Below are 26110 nucleotides of genomic sequence, written 5' to 3' on the forward strand. Positions count from 1 at the left end.
TAATTAAGAATGGTGTTGTGTTTAAAAAAAAGGTTGAGAGTTTATGTGTTAAACAGGAAATGTGGTGTCAAAACAGGAAGTGTGTGTAAGGGAAGACAATTCTGTGGGTTTTATACTTGAACTCCAACTAAAGAGTAATCACATACTGACTACATGTCTAGATAAACCACTTGGAAAGATTTTCTGAGAGCTATTATTATCACTTACCATCTTGTACCCCATTTAATAAAGCTCTCTATCATCCCTTACTATTTACTGAATATAAGACTACACCAACGTCTCTAACCCTTGCCATCCGTAGTTTCCTACTTCAATATTACACTTCTTGTTTTCCTTCTTCCCCCTATCACGCTTTTCACCACCTCACCTTTACCTACATAACCTTGTGGTACATTCTATCTATATATCTTCCTCTCTAGATTTAGCCCTTTAACATTTAAACTGGCTATGTCTGGCCAAAATATTCTGTCTGTTTTATCTTCAAAATGGCCAGATCTGGCCTCTCACACTTACCCTATAATAAAATAACTTTACCCTAAATTAAGCAATCAGGTCACTGAAATCTCAAAGCTATGAGGTAATGCATGATTAATTGAAAATAATGTGAACAAACAAGCATTACATTTAACAGAGTAATCTGAATACTAAGAGGTTATATCTTTGATATTTCTGTCTCTCTATTCAGACTTTAGTTTTCCTCTGATACTATAACCATTATTCTTCTAGCGGTGTGATATGTTGCTACAAACCTTTCATGCTACAGATAATATGCATGGATCTAGTGATTCTCAGCCATTATTTGCCTATGGAGCACTTTGATTATTATTTTATTCTGGTGGACCCCACCGTAGCCATTTGATATTTAAAAACTAGTTTTATAGATACTCCCATCAAAATTCCTCTCTTGTTTTTCACACATTGTGAAGGTTAAACTATGTTAAATGTTACAGAAAAAAAAACCTAATTGTTTCTTGCAAAACAATATATTTATCATATAGCAAAAGTTTTTCATGGACCCCAATTTACTATTTCACTTGTGTACACCCACAAAAGCCTTATATGGTCCCCCAGGGGTTGTCATATGAACCCTGGTTGGGAACCACTGATCTGCACCAATCATGCTATTACGAAACAGCAGTAAGGTACTCTCTGCATTCATCTTTCCCATAAATTCCAATTTTGTTGTATTTTTTTCACCTGTAGCACCATTGAACTACTTTCTTATAGAAGTCACATCAACAATGTGGCTTCCTTTCTATTTCATTCCGGAGTGTACCTACCTACATTTAAACAATATAAATTTTTCATATTTTGGATTCTATCTGATTTTCACTTATCTTCAGTACATTATCATCATCATCATTCTTTAACGTCCGCTTTCCATGCTAGCATGGGTTGAACGGTTTGACTGAGGACTGGTGAACCAGATGGCTACACCAGGCTCCAATCTGATTTGGCAGGGTTTCGACAGCTGGATTCCAACCACTCTGAGAGTGGAGTGGGTGCTTTTACATGCCACCGTCACGAAGGCCAGTTAGGAGGTACTGGCAACGGCCACGCTCGAAATGGTGTATTTTACATGCTACCTGCGCAGGAGTCGGTCCAGCAGTACTGGCAACGAACTCACTCGAATGTCTTTTTACGTGCCACTGGCACAAGTGCCAGGAGGGCGACGCTGGTAATGATCACTCTCAAATGGTGCTATTTACGTGCCCCCAGCATGGAAGACAGACAGCTGGTGCTCTGGCAATGATCACGCTCGGACAATTAATATAAATGTAATAAATTGATTTGCTGCCCGATGACAGCCTCTTTATGCTTTTGTTTCATTATATATGCACATGGCCTAGTGGTAGAGTGTTGCATTCACAATTGCAAGATCGTGGTTTCCTAGACCAAATGATGCGTTGTGTTCTTAAGCAAAGCACTTCATCTTATATCGTTCTATGATTACTTTGACACCCAATGCATGGTACATGGTGCACCTGTTCAGGCAAACTCGATTTGTTGGAGAGAGTGAATTTATGCGTGTCACAAACAATTGATCTCTATAAACAAATCATTTGTGCAGATTGTTTGGTGAAAGCTGAACACTCATATATCATCTTTGATGGGAGAGTCCATCATGCACATACATACTTACATGCATACATACGTACATACATACATACATACGTACACACATACATAAGTGCAATGATCAATGCATTCTTGGCATAGAAACTTACATTCCTGAATGTAAGCCTCCAGGCTTACATCATAAATAAATATAGTCCTTTTCCAACAATATTAGGGTCTACCCAGTTTGCCATCGTGCATGGTTGATTCACACACACACACACACATTCTCACATATCCTCACATATACATCTGTAACTTCTGTAACAGAAACTAAAAAAATAAAACCAAAAACATGAGTATATACATCCTCATCATCATTAAATGATAGAAGTTACAATGTAACTCAAGGGTTAAGAGTGTTGTGCCATGCAAGAGACACCTAGCCCTTGAATCACTTTTTAATTATTGTCATTACAAATATCAAAATAACACACACACACACACACACACACACACACACACACACTAAATGACTTCATAAATGCTTATGCAAACATGCAAAAGCAGAAATGTAATATATAATTGAAGATAAGAGGTCTATATGAACTTACCAATAATTATTTATTTCTGTCATTTCTTTTATCTTTACAGATCAGTTGCTGAGTGCTTAAAATGTGGAAGAAGAATTGAAGCAGAAAACTATAGTGATGTCACAATCTACTTCAGTGATATTGTAGGTTTTACTTCCATCTCAGCAATGAGTACAGCCATGGAAGTTGTTAACATATTAAATGAACTTTATACAATGTTTGATGCGACCATAGACAATTATGATGTATATAAGGCAAGCAACTCTTTTTCCTTTAATTTCAATATCGTTTTAGAGTTATGGCAGGGCAAGTGAATAGTGTGTGAGAGAATATTTATTATCCAAAGGTTGATGGTTTGTATTTTGTTACTTTTATATCATTGCAACCACGAAAAAAAATTTTCTGGTTCAGCCCTCCCCAGTGTAAATGAATATCATATATAAATTAAGCTTTTTGTTAAATGAAACAGGTATGATTTATAATTAACAAGTAGTTTAGAATGCCGTCCACTCGGTTTGCTATAACACATTGCCTTTCAGTTCGAAACATTTTGTCCTTCTAATTTCCCTGATTCCACAATATCCTCTTTCCACCTTCTCTCCACATCAAATTCACATGTCATCTCACTTCTCTTTGAGTGATATGATATTTCTCTTTGTTATTCCCATCATTCCATTCTTTCCAGACCTGCTTTGTTTTTTAGATTCTGTAAAATCTTTATCCGCAGAGGTCTTGCTCCAGTCAAAACTCTGATCTACATCCATCAGCAAATTATCATGTGGGCGGACAGCAACACAAAGTGCATATGGATGAGGACAGTTGTATAAAGAAGTGCTGCATTCTAATTGTAGAGGGAACCTGCGGAATGGGTAGACCCAGGAAGATCTGTGATGAAGTGATGAGAAGAAAGGATCTTCAGATACTGAGCCGCACTGAGGAAATGACAAGGGACTGGGAATTGTGGTGACTAATTGAGGAGATGTGTCAAGCCAAGTAACATCGCTGTCATCCATACATACATGTTTGTCCTTTACAGGTGTCAGTGCCATGTGAAATGCACTGATGCTGGTGGTGTGCAAATACATCTGTGCCGGTGTCATGTAAAAAGTACCCGGCACACTCTGTAAAGTGGTTGGCATTAAGAAGAGCATTCAGCTGCAGAAACCATGCCATAACAGACAATTTGGAATCTGGCCAGCTCCCTGGCAGGCCATCTATCAAACCATCCAGTTCATACTAGTATAGTAAATGGATGTTAAACAATGATGATGATGATGATGAAACTACTAGTTACCCTCTCAATTATAGGTCTCAGGAATATTATCCCTTTCATCATATTCATAATCTAGAATTGCTCTGAGTTGAGTATATATTTAGCAGAGAGCTCTTTCATCTTCTACACCTTCCTCTTCAAGACAACATTTTATTTCTGTTAAGGTCTACAGATTTTCTATAGAAATTATAACCAGCACCGATTTTGCTATGATATTTTGTATCAGATATGAAACGTCGTGACAAAATCAGTGTTGGCTATAATTTCTACGGAAAATCTGTAAAGATGACCGTAACATGTGATTTAAGGGCACTGCTAACACAGTTATACATAGTATTGACTTATACTTTGTAGCATATTATGTTTGCATAATGAAATAGCATATGCCTAGAAAGCATTAGGGTTATATCTGTCAGTCCTTCTAAATCATATTCTGAAACCACTGATTATTAGCTTATTAGCTTATGTACATACTTCATCAGGAAAGGACTTGGTATTTGAAGCCATTTGTCTTTCCTGATTCCTTATAAAAATATAGTGTATTTGGCTTGTATGTCCACTTGATCAGAAGGTAATCAAACAGCTTGTGTAATATTACATAGGAAGCCATTTATATATGGAAAACACTGCCATTGGAAAGCTATAAAATTATGTAGGAAATGAAGTATTCAGATTGAAGATTAAAAGCCCCCTACTGGAATAAAATAGATTCAGATAAGTTTTGTATATATATATATATATATATATATATATATATATATATCGGTCTGTCTGTCTGTCTATCTATCTATCTATCTATCTATCTATCTATGTGTGTCTGTGTGTGTGTGTGTAGAATTAGGAAAATGATGAACTCATTATATAGACAACTATTTGTATGCATACATAAAATATAGAGAGAATATGTATGCTGGGAATAGAGAGAGATGGAAATCAACAGAGAGAAAGAGAGAGAGAGAGAGAGAAGGGAGAGGAAAGAGAAAGGAGGGGGAGAGAGAATGAGGGGTGTAAATCTGTTTAACATAAGGATTCTAGCCACTTTGACAATTTACAGGCCAAGAACAAGAGGAAAAAACATGTTATTGATAACAACGTGCGTATAGAGAAAAAGAACATATATAAACATACATGCATACACATATATAAATAAATATATACATACATAGATTATACATATATATATATCATCATCATCATCATCATCGTTTAACGTCCGCTTTCCATGCGAGCATGGGTTGGACGATTTGACTGAGGACTGGTGAAACCGGATGGCAACACCAGGCTCCAGTCTGATTTGGCAGAGTTTCTACAGCTGGATGCCCTTCCTAACGCCAACCACTCAGAGAGTGTAGTGGGTGCTTTTACGTGTCACCCGCACGAAAACGGCCACGCTCGAAATGGTGTCTTTTATGTGCCACCCGCACAAGCCAGTTCAGGGGCACTGGCAACGATCTCGCTCGAAAATCCTACAGGAGCCAGTCAGGCGGTACTGGCAATGGCCACGCACAAAATGGTGCATCTCATGTGCCACCCGCACAAGAACCAGTCCAGGGGCACTGGCAACGATCTTACTTGGCTTGCCGGGTCTTCTCACGCACAGCACATTTCCAAAGGTCTCTGTCCGTAGTCATCACCTCGGTGAGGCCCAATGTACGAAGGTCTTGCCTCACCACCTCAGCCCAGGTCTTCCTGGGCCTACCTCTTCCACGGGTTCCCTCAACTGTTAGGGTGTGGCACTTTTTCACGCAGCTATCCTCCTCCATTCTCACCACATGTCCATACCAGCGCAATCGTCTCTCTTGCACGCAACAACTGATGCTTCTAATGTTCAGCTTTTCTCTCAAGATACTTACACTCTGACGGGTATTCACATTGACATTACACATCCAACGGAGCATACTGGCTTCATTCCTTGCGAGCTTACGTATGTCCTCAGCAGTTACAGACCATGTTTCACTGCCATGTAGCATGGTTGTTCGTACGCATGCGTCATACAGTCTGCCTTTTACTCTGAGTGAGAGTCCCTTTGTCGCCAGCAGGGGTAAGAGCTCTCTAAACTTTGCCCAGGCTATTCTTATTCTAGCAGCTATACTTTCAGCGCACCCACCCCCACTACTAACTTGGTCGCCCAGATAGCGGAAGCTATCGACTACCTCTAGTTTTTCACCCTGGAATGAGATAGAAGTTGTTTCCTGTTTGTTTGCAGTCTTTATTGCACCTGAACATCTGCCACAAACAAAAACTAACTTGCTAGTTAACCTGCCTTTGATGTTGCTGCACCTCTTATGTGTCCATAGCTTGCACCGGGTACATCTTATAGATTTACTACCTACTCCTTTTCTACATACTGAGCAGGGCCATCTACCTGAAGGGGTTTGTGTTTTATCTACCTTCCTACTTATTAGGATTTTGGTTTTAGCTAGGTTGACTCTAAGGCCCTTCAATTCTAGACCTTGCTTCCACACCTGAAACTTCTCCTCTAGTTCTGATAGTGACTCCGCAATTAGGGCAAGGTCATCAGCATAGAGGAGCTCCCAGGGGCAACCTGTCTTGAACTCCTCTGTGATTGCCTGGAGGACTATGGTAAATAAGAGGGGGCTGAGGACGGAACCTTGGTGGACCCCTACCTCTACCCGGAATTCATTGCTGTACTCATTTCCAACCCTCACCTTACTGGCAGCATCTCTGTACATGGCTCGCACAGCTCTCACTAACCATTCTTCTATCCCAAGTTTCCTCATTGACCACCAGATAAGGGATCGGGGGACCCTGTCAAAGGCTTTCTCCATGTCAACGAAAGCCAGGTACAGAGGTTTATCCTTAGCTAGGTATTTCTCCTGCAACTGTCTCACTAGAAATAAGGCATCAGTAGTGCTTTTACCGGGCACAAACCCAAACTGCATCTCATCTAAATTGATTCGCTCCCTAATTAGTTGGGCTATGACCCTCTCTGTAACTTTCATATCATATATATATATATATATATATATATACACACACACATGCATAAATATATAAGTGTATGTATTTGTACATGTATTTGTACATGTATGTGTGTATATATATATATATATATATATATATATATATATATATATGTACATACATTATATATATATAAGAATATACATGCACACATACATATACAAATATATACACTTAAATATCTATGCATGTATGTGTGTGTGTGTGTGTATGTATATATATATATATATATATAAATGTATACATTGTATATATATTGCTTTGAATTAATTTAATTTGCCTTAGTTTATATTAATTATGCAATTATGGAGCTAATGGTGTGTGTGTGTACAGTGGAAAACTTTTTTACATACACATGATATATACATATGCAAATATATATATATCATCTGTATGCAAAAGATTTTCCTACATACATACTTATCATTAATTCCATTACTGCTTAATTGATATACATAGGTAATTAATATAAATTAATGCAAATTAAATTTATATAAAACTATATTTATCCCAAATTATCATGATGAAATAGGAAATGGAATATTATCGACTATATCTTGCCATTTGCAAGATCTGTCAAAATGAAAATTGCAGACTTATTCCTTAAAATTGTTAAGGGAAATTTTCCATTCCATTTTCTACCAAATATTAAAGGCTACCATTAAACTTTCTTCTACTGCTACACCTAATTTAGGTGTAGCAGTTATAGCAACTGCAGATTGCTCTAGATGAAACAAGTATTACATCAGTTCTAAACAGACCAAAACTTAAAGATTTAATAATTGTCCCTTTGAATATATTAGTTGTTAAATTATCAATTATAGCCATGCCTGTTATAAAGAGGTGTGAGCTGTCATATTAATAAATAACAGCACAAACAGTAATAAAGGTTTGAAATTTTGGTACAGGGCCAGCAGTTTTTGAGGGAGTGGGGAAGTTGACCACATCCACTCCAGTACTTCATTTGTCTTTATTTTATCAATTCCAAAAAGATGAAAGGCAATGTTGACTTTGCTAGAAGTTGACTTCAGAATGTGAAGACAGAGGAAATGCTGCTAAACATTTTGTCTAGCTAGCTAACAGTTCTGCCAGTTCATCACCTTCACACTAACAATAATAATACTATAAATAATAGCTACAATACTTATTGTGCTGATAAAGATAATAACAATAATAATGGTTTCAAATATAGGCTCAAGTTCAATAATTTTGAGGAGAGGAGGGGCTGATTATATCAATCCAAATGCTCAAGTGGTACTTATTTTATTAACCTTGCAAACATGAAAGGTAAAGTCACCTTTTGCAGTATTTGAACTCAGAACATATAAAGCCAGCAGAAATGCTACTAAGCATTGTCTGGTGTGGTAACACTTCTGTCAGCTCATCACTTAAAAATGGTTGTAACAAAGTGTGCAATAATACTAGTATTAACAATATCGATAGCAGAAAGACAAACTATCAAAATGATGAATGCAACCTGGTTGATTCTTGTATAATGTGGTATCAAAATGTTCCTTGACTAGTTTTGCTTAGTAAGAAATAACTTAGTTACCTAAGTTTTAATATCATCTCCTTCGAAATAGTTACCTTATGCAGTGATACACCAGTCACAGTATTTCTACCATTTTTTGAATCCATCCTGGTAATCGCTTGCCATAAATGAGTCAAGGACCTTCTACAGTTTGATCTGGATCTTGACAACAGTGTTAAAACAACGATCTCTGAGATGCATTTTCATTTTGGGGAAGGGATGGAAGTCCACAGGAGCTAATTCCGGTGAATAGGGTGGGTACAGAAGTGATATGTTGTTTTTGGTGAGAAACTTGTGAATGAGGAGAGCTCAGTGACAGGGTGCTTTGTCGTCACAAAGAATCCAGTTCTTCACACTCCACAGATCCTGTTGCTTTCACAGAATGTCCTCCCTCAAACACTTCAAAACGTTGCAGTAGAACTCTTGATTGATTTTCTGGCCATGAGGGATGAATTCTCAGTGTATAACACCACATTTCTAGGAGTGGCACTCATGGCAAGTCTTCCAGATTGCGCATCATCTTCCGGGGATGCTCATCTGCTTTTGAAGCTCCCATGCCACTCAAAACATTGTGCCACTCAAAACATTGCCTCATTGCCATAATCTTGCCAAGGCATGCTCAATGTCTCTGTAGCAGACTTCCCAAGTTAAACGCAAAATTTCCCGTTGCCTCTTTGTTCCTGTCCATGACAAGATCACAGACTACAGCAGACACATGATCACAAAAACACAAACTTCACAACTTATGAAGTAAACACAATGATGTCACTCATCGTACTGCTTCATAAAGAAGCTTAATCATCTGCTGTCATTTGTTGGTGTGCTACAGAACTAGTTTGAGAACTTTTTGATACTACCTCGTACTAGTTACAGAGTAATAAGGATGAAGAAGAGAATAATAACAGAATTTCTTGAAACATAAATGCTAGCAATATTCTACCTGCCTCAATGTGGTGAGCTAGCAGAATCATTAGCATGCCAGGCAAAATGCTTAGCAGTATTTCGTCTGTTTTTACGGTCTAAGTTCAAATTTCTCCAAGGTTGACTTTGCCTTTCATCCTTCCAGGGTTGATAAAAGAAGTACCAGCTGAACACTGGGGTCGTTGTAATCGACTTACCCACTTCCATGAACATGCTGGCTTTATGCCAAAATTTGAAAGCAATATTCTACTTGTCTCTAGGAATTCTTCTTTGCCGAATTCTGATAAAAATGCATGCAGTTGTTTTGTGAAAGAAAAATTTCCTTCTCAAAGGTCACAGAAATATAGTAATGTAATTCATGAATGTACTTTTAAAACCTATAATTCTTCTAAATTCTACATTGGTCCCACTTCTAATATCAAACAAAGATATGACAAGACATTACCATTGAATATCTAATGAACTTTGGCTCTCCTACTGAAGATATCTTTTATTTGAAAGTCAAAAAAATTCCCTGTGACTTGGAATTCTTCATATTGAAATCTGAAAATTCTTACCAAGGCACTAGAAAGATGTACCAGTTTTATATGGGCAAAGTTTTAGAAATTAAGGCTAACAAATGTTTATCACTTAACTTCACAAATATATTAATAATTGTGAAATGTCTTCATTTGAACTCCTTCCTTTTCATTAAATATATCAAGTGTTAAGACAATAATATAGCTCCCTGTTTTTCATTAAATAGCCAGTAATCATTGAAAACTATAATATTAATATACATACAATAATGTGATTTATTAATTTCCTTTATAGATTTAAGCCAGTTTTAACACTTGAACATCATTTTAGTTTGGATCATTGTGCATATATATATGCTTGTTTAAGTTAACATACTTTGTATTTAAGTATGCTTTTATGCTCATACATATATATCCATGAATATGATTATGTGAATGTGTGTCTATATATCTTTTTTTTATGCATATCTGTGTTTATGCAGTTATTTTGGTGTGTGCACATGTCCATAACTGTATATAATTTTATGAGTGTTATATGCATATAGATATGTTCATATGTAAACTTGTATATGTTTCAATGTATATATGTATGTTTAAGTGTGAGAATATAGATATGTATACTTAAATGAGTCCATGTATATATGATTAATTTTTTTTATTTGCCCTTTATTTTCCACCTCCAAGTCCCCATTTTATTTTGGCAATTGGACATTGGACACTTGTCTAATTTTTTCCATTTGTCTTTGTGGTGTATTCAGCTTTTACAATCACTTATCCTATATCTTCATTATTTACAGATATATAACTGTGGTTGTGTTTTTCATCTCTCTCTCTCTCTCTCTCTCTATATATATATATATATATATATATATATATATATATATATTTACACACACACATATGTCTGTGTGTGTGAGAGAGAAGAAAAGAGAGAGTTGAAGAGTGATAAGGAGGATAACGGGGTGGGTTGAGTAAGAGGAGTTTCAGGCCTATCCCCTTTGAAACATGAGTGAGTGAGGGTGTATAAAGTGGTGCAAGAAAAAGGGATAAAAACGATAATGACAAAGAGTCAGAGCATACACCTTAAGGCGTTGAGCACATGTTCTGGCATTTTGTTGAAGGGGATGAATAGAAAGTGGTGACAGAAGGCTCAGGGAACATATATAAGAGTTGTATGAGTGTATGTGTCATGTGGAAAGAGAATGAATAATAGATAAAATGGAGGCAGTCAGTAATAAATAGATGAAGGTAGTCAGTATTGAAGAAAGGTAGTGGAGTGGTCAATGGTAAACAGGAGGGACAAAACTCAAAAAGAAAAGGCTCAAAAGACAAGAAATATTTCAGGCAGTACAGAAACATAATGATATATCAAATTCACAAACACAATGTATTTGCTTTGCTAGTTTGTTGGTCAGCTATGATTTGAGGCATTGGAGATGACTCTCTTAAAGTGTTAGATGTTAAAACACCTGAAAGTTAGTCATAGGCAGGTGAGACAACTTATGTCAAGTTCCATTCAGGAATGATAGACATTGATGTTTTGTCATTTTTGTGTCTTATCAACATCACATATCTGAACCAAACTTGATCAAATTGAATAGTCTATCCATGACTATTTGTAAAATGGTTTAAGAATTATTGCTGGTATCTCCGAATGGCACATACGTGGGAATAAATCCAAATATGATTTACAAGCAGCTTGAGTAATGATATATGTAGTAACAGGCTTGACTTTCATCAATTATAGTAACAAAATAACCACACAGTAAGTGATATACATTTCTATTAATTTATTATTTTCAATAGTTATATTTCACATAAGAACAAACCAATTAATTATACTGAAAATCATATTTGCAAACATGTATATGATATGTAGGTCATTACACAATACATAAGATAGAAATAATATTTTAGCTAACATGGTTATGTGATATATGAATATATCAGGAGTGGCTGTGTGGTAAGTAGCTTGCTTACCAACCACATGGTTCCGGGTTCAGTCCCACTGCGTGGCATCTTGGCCAAGTGTCTTCTACTATAGCCTCGGGCTGACCACAGCCTTGTGAGTGGATTTGGTAGACGGAAACTGAAAGAAGCCCGTCGTATATATGTATATATATATATATATATATATGTATGTATGTTTGTGTGTCTGTGTTTGTCCCCCCAACATCGCTTGACAACCGATGCTGGTGTGTTTACGTCCCCGTAACTTAGCCGTTCGACAAAAGAGACCGATAGAATAAGTACTAGGCTTCCAAATAATAAGTCCTGGGGTCGATCTGCTTGACTAAAGGTGGTGCTCCAGCATGGCCACAGTCAAATGACTGAAACAAGTAAAAGAGTAAAGCAAGGGTGGTAGCACTAAAGAAAGTTGAGTAAATTCTTGTAAATTTGTATTTTCAAGTGTTTGAGAAGCGTTGCTTGAGTTATAAAAAGCTGCAGTATCGTATCTTCAAACAGAGTCACCGTCCTCTGTCCTTTGATTCCGGGAAATGTGCTCTCATTTTCTTTTTGCTTTTGCGTAACATACTTTGTATTCAAGCCTTTGGAAAACTAAGCCAGTTGATAAAGTGATAAATTATTTTGTTTAAGTCAAGACAGCTCCTGAGGTTTGATGTGTGAATTAGTTTTGGTATAGATGTATGTGCATGTGTGGATAAACTTGCACTAATGTAGTGGGTATGTATGCTTCTTCAGTATATAAACATGCCTGATTTTCAGTTTGTGTGTGTGGTGTGTGTGTTCATGTGTGTGTGATGTGTATATGTGTGTGTATTTATGTTCCGTATGTACATGTGGTTGTGTGCACCATAGGTAGACTCTCTGGAATGTTTTACAAATTTTCACAGTAATCCTAGCATTTGTAAACTTTTATTTGAATCTGTTGCTACACAGTGGAGTCCAACCATAATAATAGGTACAAATAAATATCTATAGCCTTGATATGAGAGTTATAAATTTCTCATTAGTTCTCCATAGATGACCATCTTTCCCAGCTTATGATAAAACACAAATTTTCCAAACAGCTGATCTCTACAGTGAAGGCCTATGGCTTAGTGGTTACGGTATTTGGCTTACAATCATAAGGTCCTGAGTTCAATTCCCATTGACATGTTGTGTCCTGGAGTAAGACACTTTATTTCATGTTGTTCCAGTTAACTCAGCTGGGAAAAAAAGAGTTGTACCTGCATTTCAAAGGGGCAGCCTTGTCACTCTGTGTCATGCTGAATCTCTCTCAGAACTACATCAAGGGTACACATGTCAGTGAAGTGCTCAGTCACTTGCACATTTCATGAGCGGCAGATTCATTGATTGAATCAACTGGAACCCTTGTTGCTGTAATGAACAGTGTGCCAGTTTCATCGCTACAACAGTATATGATTCTTGGTCTTGTTGTATTTACATGGGTTGATAATTTTATTTGGAATATTCCACTAGTACAATTCTATACTTAAGAGATGAGAGATTATGTATGTTATTTACATTATTTACATTTGATGGATATGTAGGCATGCAAACATGCATACATACATACATGATGATGGCCGTCCACTCGTGACTGAGGAAGACCATTGCCGACCTTCAGGAATATTGTGCACTCTAGGACTAACTTATATTTTGCATTTGCGGCTCCATTGGTGGCTAATGAGCCCTGCTCTTGACAAGCATACATGACTGCAAACATTGCAGACCAAGCTTTCCCCATTCACTATACGAGCCGTGCGCTTTCGCACATACATACATACCTACCTAAAAAAAATGCACATATGTATGCATGCATGTATGTATGTATGTATGTATATGCGTATGCATGTATTCAAATTCATATATGGAACTGAAAGGCATTCTGTTAGCAACTTTTAAATCTACCCCAAATGCATGAATATACTAAACAAGCATGAATATAGTAAACAATTACAATTGATCTGTTCAGTATACAGGGCATAAAATATAAAAACTATATAAATTTATAAAATCATTCACCCTATTCTTGTATTTCCTATAACATCATATTCAACATATGTTATCTTGAAAACAACTAATGAATATGAAAAATATTTTGAAAGAAAATGTTGCATTAATTTTAGTTATTTAACATTAGACTTTGTTTCATAATGACGACAAATCTATTCAAATTGGGGTTTTAGTATTTTATGTAGGATAGGTTAACTCTGAAAACACAAATACTATTGATTTTTCTCAATGACCTCATGTATTCAGACATTACATTTAACTTGCCGTTTATTTACTAGAGTTTTTTCTAATTTGGTGGTGAAGTCAAATTACTTTATCAAATTACATCCACAAATCTAAGTGAAAAATATTAAATTCTTCATACTACCATTTATACAAAGTCATGAGTTAAAAGCAAAATATAATATTGAATTATTAGATTCAATGTGAGCACAGAATGCTTTTGCAAAGAACTTCAAACTAATTTTGTTCCAATTGGAACTATAAAACTGGAGTTCATTGCAATTTTTGGAAATAAATCTTTCACCTTTTCTTATACTTCTTCCCCTAACCAGCCCATGCACATATTTGCTGTTTGTGACATCAAAGGTGCAGTGAGTTCAGTCATTGGTTCTACTAACTTTACTACATAATCTAACACACATAAATAAAAACTTAAACAAACTGGGAACTCACATTGTACATGGAACAAATGAAGAGATAGCTATGCGACAGCAAGTCCACGAAACCAAACAGTTTAACTAAACAGCAGAAACAAACAGTAAAAAAAAAAGCATAAATTCTCTCTCTTTTCCACTTATGTCATTTTTTTTTATTAATCTTCTGAAAGCCTTTAATTTTGTTTTAAAATTTTTCTCTAGCATTTCTTTCTCACTTCTCTTTTTTTTTTCTTTCCTTCTCTATTCTTATACAGTCCATCTTCCTGTATTTCCCCCGCTTTCTCTCTTCTGTCAATCATTTTCTTTCTATGCCACCATATTTTCTCTTACGCACATGCATGTGCACACACATACTTACACACACACACACTCTCTCTCTCTCTCTCTCTCTCTCTCTCTCTCTCTCTCTCTCTCTCTCTCTCCTTCTCTCTCAAATACACTCATATATCAGTAATCTATTAATAAGGATTTTATTTTTCACTACCTGTAGGTGGAAACAATAGGGGATGCTTATATGGTTGTAAGCGGTCTTCCAGAACGTAATGGAATAAAACATGCCGGTGAAATTGGCACAATGGCATTAGATCTTTTGTACCAATGTGGCAACTTACGAGTTAACCATTTGTGGAATATGCCTTTGCTCCTGAGAATTGGATTACACACCGGTAAGTAAATGAATAACTAAATTTATTGATAGTTGTCTTATTGAGTAGTTCCAATGAACTCTGCCTCTGCAGACCAATAGAATTTAACCAGCAGTTGCCTCTAATTAAATATGCCAAGCCATACTTCAGTCAGCATGAGTTATATACTAGAGTATACAGCTTCTCATGCAGTCATTGGTTGTATGAGGTGCAATGTAGCTGGTATTCAGTAAACAGTTCCATGCATTTTAATGCTCTACCTGCTTATATATCAAAGTCCCTGCTAATGACTGCAGCTAAGCTGTACAAGCAGACTCAGTTGTTATATGGTTGTTTTGATGACATTTTTAGATGACAAAAATATTTCTCACTCTGAAAGCAGTTAATTGAAAGAAAATTCCTTTTCTTTATACCATTATCTTCAAGATAGAATCATCCATGTTCAACATTTTAGCTGATTCAATCTACTTAAATAGGTATATGTACAAACAAAACAGTTTGCGTAATGATAATAATTATTACTTATCATTGGGCATAAAAACCTAAATATATAATACAAATCGTTTCAGCCATCTGTTGTGTCTGCTTCTCTTCCCGATTGCAACAGTAGTCAGGAACAGAAGCAGATATAGCAGAAGGATTTTTTTCTCCCTTCCTTTTATATTTTCCTTCTGATGAACAAGTTGTTAATTGGCTTGCACTACCGTACATTCAGCAACTGAGTCTTCTGCTCTGAATCACCAGTCATCTCCCCAGTACTACAATAAAATAAATTGAAATTTAGTACTCAAAATAAATAAGATAACCCACACACAAATAGGTGAGTAGCTGCCATCTTGGTTAACACAGGACATTCCTTTGCATTGAGCACTATCAGCTCCTATCAGCTTCAGGAAACTGGGTTCATCTAATGTACTTGTTTTTGTCTTAAGATTTTGCTGAATTACCATATCTTTTGGGCAGGTTAACACTAGCTACTAGTTTTAGTGTGATCTAAGGTAGGCTGTGAGCTGGCAGAATTATTAGCATGCTGGACAAAATACTTAGCAGCATTTCATCTATCTTGAAATTCTGCCAAGGTCAACTTTGTCTTTCATCCATTTGAGGTTGATTTGAGGTTTTGCACTTACCTCTTCCCCAAAATTTGAAATCAGTATTAGTGTGATCTTTATTAACAGGTTTTTTTTTTTTATTTGGAGTAAGATTCACCTCACCTCCATCTTTTCTTCAATCAATATAATATTTCTCTAGTCTCATTTGGCAGCATCATTATGTTCTCATTGTTAATTTGGACACTGAGGTACTGCAGGAATACAGGTTCCTTTCTATTAACTTACTTTTGTTTCTTACTAAGCTCACAAGTATGTTTTTACTCTTTCTTCTCTCACTGATGTTTCCAATGGCTGCCGCTGCCAACCACTTCATAGAGTCCATCTTCTCCACAAATAATTGCAATTCAATGGAAAAGATTAGCAACTAGACGTTTCTGGAGCATTTTGTGCTTGATGCTAAGACCACAGCACTAAACTGAAGGCTGGAACCGGCTGTGCTTTGTATACAGTAGTAGCAACAGTCACAGTCTTTCTCTTAATACCAGGGTGGCAAGTTGGTAGAATCGTTAGCATGCCGGGTGAAATGCATAGCGGTATTTCGTCTGTCTTTACATTCTGAGTTCAAATTCCGCTGAGGTTGACTTTGCCTTTCATCCTTTCAGGGTTGATTAAATAAGTATCAGTTACACTCTGGGGTCTATGTAATCGACTTAATCCTTTTGTCTGTCCTTTCTGTGTTTAGTCCCCTGTGGGTAATAAAGAAATAAATATCAGGGGCTTATTGTTGTTCACACTGCTACTGCTGTTTACCACTCACTTTTTCTTCCTTTTTCTTTTTCTTCTGCATAGAAGAGCCTGCAGTGCTTTTTAATACCACATGTATAATAACTGGGCTTACTTCCATGAATCACTAGTTTGATTGACCTGATTCCTCAGCAGAGTATAGCTTCTGGATAGCTTTGTAATTTTCATGGGTTATCTAGATTTAGCTTTAGACCCCCATCCAAGTATATGTCTTTGCAGATCACCTCTTTGTGCATTACCTGCTCATAGTGTACTGCGAAGATAATGACAAGCCAAGGTCCAATGTCAGTACCAAAATCACTGATTGTAACCTTTCAATTTTTCATTCCCATGTATCATTGAACTGTCCTTGGGCAGGGATGTAGTACTTGAGTCCTACCAACCTACTTACTACATCCTCTGTCTCAAATAATATGCACTACTCCTATATGCTTTACCCTTATTGAGGTTGCATAAATTCTACTGCACATCCACTAAGCCAACTTCCAACTTCTCTCTCTGTAGCATATGAAAATCCTACTCATTTTTTTTTTTTGTCACTCCTTTTTAGCTTGTCTAGAATATTTGAATAATAATTCTAGACAAGGATGTACTTAATTTCATTTTGTAGCATACCTCTTATTTGTTGTTCCTTAGTATGAAGTTAACTCATGTCGAATAACTCTTTTTTGGTTTGCAAACTTTGGCAAAAGATGAGTGGTTATTGTTAAAGCTTTTATTATTGTCATTTATTTTTGAGTTTCTGGTATTTTTTCTTTTCTACTTATCAAATGTCAATTCTTGTTTATAAATGAGTCTGTTTGTTTAAAATGTAATCTTGTTGAGAGCATTTAAATTTTCTGAGATCATTAAAGAAATGAGAAAATTAAATTAGATGCAAACATTGAAATCATACAATTAGAGTAAAACTATCCACACAAATATTTAGATGTAGATAAAAATTCATAGTATAAAACACACAAAAATGATGAAGAAAGTTAGAAGAATATACTACAGAAGAATTTTATTTATATTTAAAAAGAAAAAGAATCAGTATTAGAAATAAAATAATAGGTATAAATACACTAGATATCCTAGTTATAAAGTAAAGCTCTGATATAAATAAACAGATAGTTAAGTGAATGGAAAAGTCTCAACAGAAAAGAAAAAAACAATTAACTACAGTGTTCAAGACACCAGCCCAAAACTGATCTCGATATACAGTACCATGCAAAGTCTTTGGCCACTTTAAACTATTGTAAATTTCTACTAATTACCAATTTATAAGTGGCACTTTTGGGTTTGCTGTTGGTAGTATGATTTTTTGTGGTATCTGGAGGGGCAGCATACGGAAGGGCCGCCCCGAGCAGCACACACTATAGCTATGCCAGTGCTCATATCAAAGAAACCTACACTGATCCAAACCATAACAAGTCATTGCCATCTATAAATGGGTTAAAGCATCTCTTAGAATCTGATATTGAATTTAAATTGGGGTATCAGGGAGAAAGAAGTGAATGATTTGGTAAGAAAATCTAGAGCAAAGAGTGCCCCAGGAGGTGAAGGTGTCTCATATAAAGTATATAAATATTGAAATTGTCTAAGAAAGAAGCTCTTTGTCCTATTCTGACAGCTGTGGCATGAAGCGACTCTAGTAGAAGATTGGTGTAAGGCAGAAGGCACACACCTGCTGAAGGAGGCCAATGCAGAGACTATAAAACAGTTTAGGCCAATATCCTTATTGAATGTGGAAGGCAAGATCTTTATGGGAATTCTCTCGAGGAGAACAGTGACATATTTACAGAGTAATGGATATATTGATGAATCAGTTCAAAAGGTTGGAATCCTTGGCTGCATTGAGTATTGTTTTACAATTTGCAAAGTGATCTAGGATGCCAAACAGAACAAGATAAGTCTGAATGTGGTGTATTTTGATCTAGCTAATGCCTATGGGACAGTGCCACATGAATTACTGATGAGAGCCATGGACCACTTCCACATTCCAGTAAAAGTAACAAAATTAATAAGGATATATTATGACAGTTTCGAGATGAGGTTTACAGCTATAAATTTTACAACAGATTGGCACTAACAGGAGATTGGCATTACTGTTGGCTGCAAAATATCTCTGTCATGTGGTTTATGCTAGTCGTGGAGATGATTTTGAAAGCAGCAGACTTTTCAGAACAAATCGCCCATGTAAAATCACCTAAGAAGACTTTCCTGGATGACATGACACTTCTGTCGACAGACAAGCAAATCATGCAGAGTGCCCTCTTGAGGCTAGATGAGCTGGTGAAGTGGTCAAGGATGTGATTTAGGACAAAAAAGTTGCATAGTCTGACACTTATTAAGGGAGTGCAAAAGGAAGTTAAGTTTAAAATAGCTGAAGAAAGCATTCCAACAGTCAAGGAAGAATCCATTAAGAGCTTGGGGTGTGTATATGATCAAACATTGTCAGATAGGAGTCGAGGGATGCAAATCATAAAACAAGCTGAGGATGGGTTAACAGCAATTGATAGCTCAAAGCTACCAGGTAAATATAAATTATGGTACTTACTGTTCGGCTTGTATCCATGCCTTATGTGGCCACTTCTAATATATGAGGCAGCACTGTCATGAGTTCAAATCATTGAATAAAAGTGTTATGTGTTCATTAGAAAGTGGCTAGGCCTACCTCGGATATTGAACAATTCGGCTCTCTATCGTAAAAAAGGCTCACTGCAGTTACCACTGGCGTCAATAGTCGAAATTTGTAAAGTAGGGAAGGTACAAATGGCGATGATGCTGAAAGAGTTGAAGGGTATAGAAATCAAGTGTAATCCACCAGATGTAAAAACAGCCAGTAAGTGGAAAGCAGAAGCAGAGACTGGTGACATCCTGTCTTCACTTACACATCGAAATATGGTGGGTGCAACATAAATTCATTGGAAGGGACTTGGATTTTGTGCAGATCAATTCAGACCATTTACAAGCATGATGTGGAGTGAATGCAGATGTGTTGTTAGCAACAGCATCAAAATAAGAGAAACAGAGAGAAGAGAGCTCAATGTGATCCAATGCACTCAACAAGGACAGATGATGAAATAGAAGGAACATGTTGTTGAGAGAAAAAATAAGTAGGAATGGGATATAGAGGTAGACTACATCAACAGCTAAGTTTTCTGATTCTTTCATCCTCTGATGTCTTGCCATTGCCTACAAATCTAGTAAAATGGAATGTCTCAGACAATGATATATGTAAATGCAGAAAAGTTGGAACACTGAAGCATTCTTTCAAGCTGTTCACTGCCATTGAACAGACATACATGGAGACACAATCTGGTCCTCAAGGTTATCTTCAATGCCATAAAAAACCAAATTGTTCTCATCAACAGTGGCAAAAAACCATTGAAAGAACCAACTAGAGATTTCATTACTTTTGTGTGCTCAGGACGGCAGATCAATTTCAAGAAGAAACTTCCTGTGAGCAATGAAAAGTGGAATGGCTATTGGAAGGTGGCTGCAGATTTACCAGGGTACCAAAGATTCTTTCCCATCCCACTATGAAAGAAAGGAAATAGTAAATTCTCATCAAGTTCATGGTTCTGCATTAAGATAACATGATCCCACTCTGACTCAAAAGATTGACCATTATGTAAACCTCCTCAAGGAATGTGAAGACACAAGCTGGAAAGTGGAGCATTTTCCAATCAAAGTTGGATGTAGAGGATTTGTTGGACACAGTGTGAGGTGACTGTTGTTATTGATAAGCCTAGTTCATCGTAAAGCAGATACCATCATGAGCGATATACAAACTACAATGGAAAAGGCAAGCCACTAGATTTGGTTAAAAACAGACGATGAGCAATAGCTAGAAGAATATTGAGCTATATTTGATAACTAGTTGATCTAGCAAGCAGAGCCTCATTTCAGTGAGGAGGAGGGGCCAGTGCACAATGATGCTATCAAGAAGTAGGCCCTAAAATGGCGTGCATTCTCTCCTAATGACCCCATACACTTGTTGGCTTCCAGTATGTGAAGCTTTCGACTGGTAGCACTTGCATGTGCAAGTTATTTGCAAAACATATGACTATATAAATGAAAGGAAATAATAAAGAACAAACTAGAGCCATCTAGACGGAAGACAAAATATCTAGAAAAGAATAAAACAACAATACATAAATAAAAAATAAACACAAAATATCAAAATATATTAGGGAAAAAGGAAAAGAACAACTCACTCTCAGGTCAATAACCTACAAGACTTGCCAAAGAGAAAGTAAACTATATTAAAGCTAAAAGTGACACAAAAGCTTTAGGCTAAAATCAGAAAAAGAAAATGTTTGTTCTTAACTCTACAGGAACAATGTATAGCTAAAAATAATTATACAAGAATAAAGAAAAAAATTATTAATATCAAGTGCAAAAGAGAATGTCAATAATAATTGCAGCATTATGTAGGATAAAATGAATAAAAACATGAACAAAAACATAAAAATGGTAATCCTGGTAGGCACAATCCACTCCCTATAAAAAAGCACTTTCAACTCAATAGCACAACTCAAGCAGTATATCCTCTGCACAAAACACATGTCCTCAACAATTACTGCCAAATAAAACAACACAGCTGACACAACACTTAGGCTATGGTATCTCTACAAAACTGTATGAAATGACAAACACAGTACATACTCAACAGAGTAACCATCCAATAAAATAATAACACATTTTCTTATATACTATAACGCTATATGATCAACAATGCATACAAACTTCTACACAGTTGCTGCTTAGTAAAACATATTTTAGAAAGCAACCAGCATACTCTGCTACGTGATTGACATTAGAAAGGGTATCCAGCCATAGAAACCATGCCTCAACAGATGGTTGGAGTCTGGACATCTACCTGCTAGCCAGCTCCATGTCAAACTGTCCAAGCCATGCCAGCATAGAGAGTGGATGCTAAATGATGATGATGATGATGACTACTCGACAACATAACTCAACACTCATAGCATCAGTGCTTACTTACATTCTTTTCTCACATGGTCAGCTCACTTTGGATTCAAATTGCTTCTGTGCACTGCTTTCTTATAAATACTTTTAGTTGAAAAAAAAAAAAAAAAAAAAAAAAGTATTGCACTGTTTGCAATCTGTATTAAACACAGCAGTAAATGCAACATATTTGCAGTAAATTACAAAATCAGTTATTCTTCTATGAATAAAAACTGTGTATTAGTGTGTATTAAGAAACATAAAGAGTTAATTACTGTCACAAATTAACTTTAATGATATGTACTTTCTTTGCAAAACTCCTTTCAACTAAAAGCACAAGGCCTGAAATTTTTGGAGAGGGGACTAGTTGATTACATCAACCCCAGTGTTTCATTGATACTTAATTTGACAAACCCCGTAAGGATGAAAGGCAAAGTTAACTCCAGTGGCATTTGAACTCAGAATGTAAATCTAGAGGAAATGCTGCTGAGCATTTTTGAAAGATGAAAGGCAAAGTTGACAGTAACTGTATTTGAACTCAGAATGAAAAGATGGAGCAAATGCCAGATTGCAGCAAAAATATTTTTATGATTGGCTGCTTATTCAGAGTGATCTTTGTGACCAATGGAAGTAGACAAATTTTACATTTGGCTGCAGTACTGTTTATGATAAAAATAAAGAAGATAAAATCGCTTTACAACAGCAAGAGTTGTTAGATTTTGATACTTGGTAAAATCCTACATCTGAAGCCAAATTCAGCAAATGATAACTAGCAAAACACAATAACATCAAACTTCGATTTCTCCCTGCAAAATAGAAGCCTTCTAGTAATTTTTCTACTTTGAAAATTATGCTTACCATATATGTGTGTGTGTGGATGTATGTATGTATGCATGCATGCATGCATGTATGTATGTGCGTATGCATGTATGTATGCATGCATGTATGTATGCATGCATGTATGTATGCATGCATGTATGTATGTATGTATGTATGGATCAAAACAGTTTGATTCAAACTCTTTGGTACCAAAGAGTTTCAAGTGGAATGCTAATCTTCAGCCATTAGAGACAGACTTCAGTGGCTAAAGATTAACATCATGCATGAAACTCAGAATACCAAGGAGTTTGAATCAAACTGTTTTGATCTCTACATATAACTCCCAATAAATGTGTTGAGTGCCCTTCTTTCATTTGTCTACTCACTAGTATATATGTGTGTGTGTGTATATATATATATATATAGAAAATAAAAAAAAATAATAAGGCAGAATGCTAAACTGAAAGCATATTTTAATATAGATGTGTATAAAGAAGATTAAAAAGGATTTCTAACTGGCTTTCAATGCATGGCAAATTTTCAAGAAGAGGGAGAATGAAAATGCTTTTTGCAAAAAAATAAAAAATAATATATAAAAAAATAAATATACCAATACATTATATTGTCTTTGAGCTTTTAAAGTTCAATGGTAATCCATGTAGATAATTGTTAGAAAGATTAGGATGCATGGAATTAAAAGTTGTGTTTACAAAAAAGGGACTGAAAGTTTGTGTTAAGTAGGAAGTGTGGTGTCAAAACAGGTGTGTGTAACTTCCTGTTTTGACACCACACTTCCTACTTAACACATAAAATTTCAAAACCCACAGAATTGTCTTCCCTTACACACACTTCCTGTTTTGACACCACACTTCCTACTTAACACATAAACTTTCAGCCCCTTTATTGTAAACACAACTTTTAATTCCATGCATCCTAATCTTTCTAACAATTATCTACATGGATTACCATTGAACTTTAAAAGCTCAAAGACAATATAATATATTGGGTATATTTATTTTTTTATATATTATTATTTTTTTTTTTGCAAAAAACATTTTCATTCTCCCTCTTCTTGAAAATTTACCATGCAATGAAAGCCAGTTAGAAATTCTTTTTAATCTTCTTTATACACATCTATATCAAAATATGCTTTCAGTTTAGCATTCTGCCTTATTATTATTTTTTATTTTCATATTATTTCTCCACATGCGGCTAACACAACCCCACCATTTACTGACTATAGTAGAAGACACTTTCCCAAGGTGACACGCAGTGGGATTGACCCCGGAACCATGTGGTTGGTAAGCAAGCTACTTACCACACAGCCACTGATATCATCATTGAATATGGTTCAATTACAATTTCGATTTCACTTGCCCCAACAGGTCTTCACAAGCAGAGTTTAGTGTCCAATGAAGTAAAGATACAAATAAGTGAGCTGGCTACACTTCTGGCAGAGGCTACAGATTATGTTCTCACTTGGCTTGCCGGGTCTTCTCACGTACTGCATATTTCCAAAGGTCCCGGTCACTAGTCATCGCCTTGGTGATGCCTAAAGTTCGAAGGTCGTCTTTCACCACCTCATCCCAGGTCACCTAAATAGCGGAAGCTATCAATTATTTCTAGTTTTTCTACCTGGAATGTGGCAAAGGTTGTTTTCTGAATTCACAGTACACACAAGAGCTACTGCTATTCTTGTTGCCTTCAGTTTTAAAATTTGCACTATCACCACTTTTTCTCTCATATTTGTATTACATAAATGTTTGCATTTACAGTAGAATCCAGTTACAAGTATTATCATTTTTTTTTACTTTGCTAATCTTTTTTTAAAGCTGATTATTTGTTTATGAAATCAAAAAATTTCCAAGTTCTTTTGAATCTATCCATTAGAGCCATCTTTTTGGCTAGTGCTCCTTCCTACTCTTCTAGAAATCATGCTGAGTCATTTAAGAAATAAACCTTATATAATAATATAATGATATGATAAACCATATTTTTCTACCATATTGTAATAGGGCTGATACACAAATAGTTTAAGGCCTTTAAATGACAAAATGTCACTCACCCTTCTAAAAATCTTCCTCATCAAATAAAACATGACAAGATACAATTTTATTGAGCTTTGTTATAGGTGTCTGTTCATGACAAACAGAAGCAGCAACAACAATAGCAACAACAACAGAAGCAGCAACAACAATAACAACAAAAATGATGACATTAACAATATATCAACAAAAAATGTACAAACAAAGGTAACATACAATATTGAATAAACAATCCAGTATAACATGAACAAATGCAAAAGTTGAAGTAGCATGTCTCAGTAATTATGACTGTAAATATTTTTTCTTTTCTTTTAGTTGTCACAAGTGCATGAATAGAAAAGGAGTATTACAAAAATGAAAGAAAGATGAAACACTATTAAAATGAATCTAGTTATCATAACAAATTAAAGAAATTGAAAGTTTTCTTATTACTACTTTCTGTACATCTGCAATTGATGTCATGCTCATGCATTCAATTCAATTAGAAGGATCTAAAATAAAATTGCACTGAAATCAGATAGCAGCACCAGCAATAATAAATTATTTCTAAACTCTTGAGAGACACCCATTATGTTTTGTATTGATAAAGCAAGTTTCACCTGATCTAGTATCAATATAGTATGAAATATATGGATGACAAATATGACTCCTCCACAAAAGTTTAAAATTTGCATTTGGAATTTGGTTACAATTAAATACTAAATTCTTTTCTTTTGTTATTAAGCATATTCTCTCCAATATTATAACATTTTAACATACAATCTCATAAGTTATATGATAAAATACTTTTAAACAATTTGGCAATGCTTTCAACTAAACTAATTTGTTTTACAGCATTTTTATTGGATGAAAATGTGTTCAGTTTGTTTACAACCTTGCAAAGAGAGAATAAGAAACCCCATATGGTTGAAGTGCAAGAAATTTATAATGACTACTGCAATAATTTTATTTACTTGAATATTATATTATTAGAATATTATATTCTGGATATGTAAATAAAAATATGTTATGCATATATGAAATTTTTATTGCACTGGTTTACATCTTGAAGTTGGATAGTGAAGTCAAATTAAATTGATATTTTGGTAGACTGCAGCTGACAAGTCTATTGCAGAAGAGGAAATGAAAGACAGATTATTAAATTATCTTGTAAAATTTAAGTATATAAGGTCAGGAATGGCTATCAAGCTGGAAAATAATTTGTATGGGTTAATATTTTCAGAATAATTCATATAACAAATCTCAATAATACAAACCACAAAATAACCATC

At 35.5% G+C, this 26110-nt stretch overlaps 1 protein-coding gene across 1 annotated transcript in view; it reads left to right on the forward strand.

The window, feature by feature from the left end:
* Positions 1-25760, forward strand: part of LOC106868455 (atrial natriuretic peptide receptor 1) — an 880915-nt gene extending 855155 nt beyond the window's left edge. Inside the window, exons 13-15 of the mRNA XM_089349012.1 lie at positions 2713-2905; positions 15010-15184; positions 25155-25760. Coding sequence (XP_089205138.1) covers positions 2713-2905; positions 15010-15184; positions 25155-25171 — 385 coding nt within the window. The 3' untranslated portion in view covers positions 25172-25760. The remainder of the gene's footprint in view (positions 1-2712; positions 2906-15009; positions 15185-25154) is intronic.
* The last annotated feature ends 350 nt before the right edge of the window (positions 25761-26110 follow it).

The sequence above is a fragment of the Octopus bimaculoides genome, chromosome 3 (assembly GCF_046866305.1).
Source record: "Octopus bimaculoides isolate indiv1 chromosome 3, ASM4686630v1, whole genome shotgun sequence".
Classification (NCBI taxonomy): domain Eukaryota; kingdom Metazoa; phylum Mollusca; class Cephalopoda; order Octopoda; family Octopodidae; genus Octopus; species Octopus bimaculoides.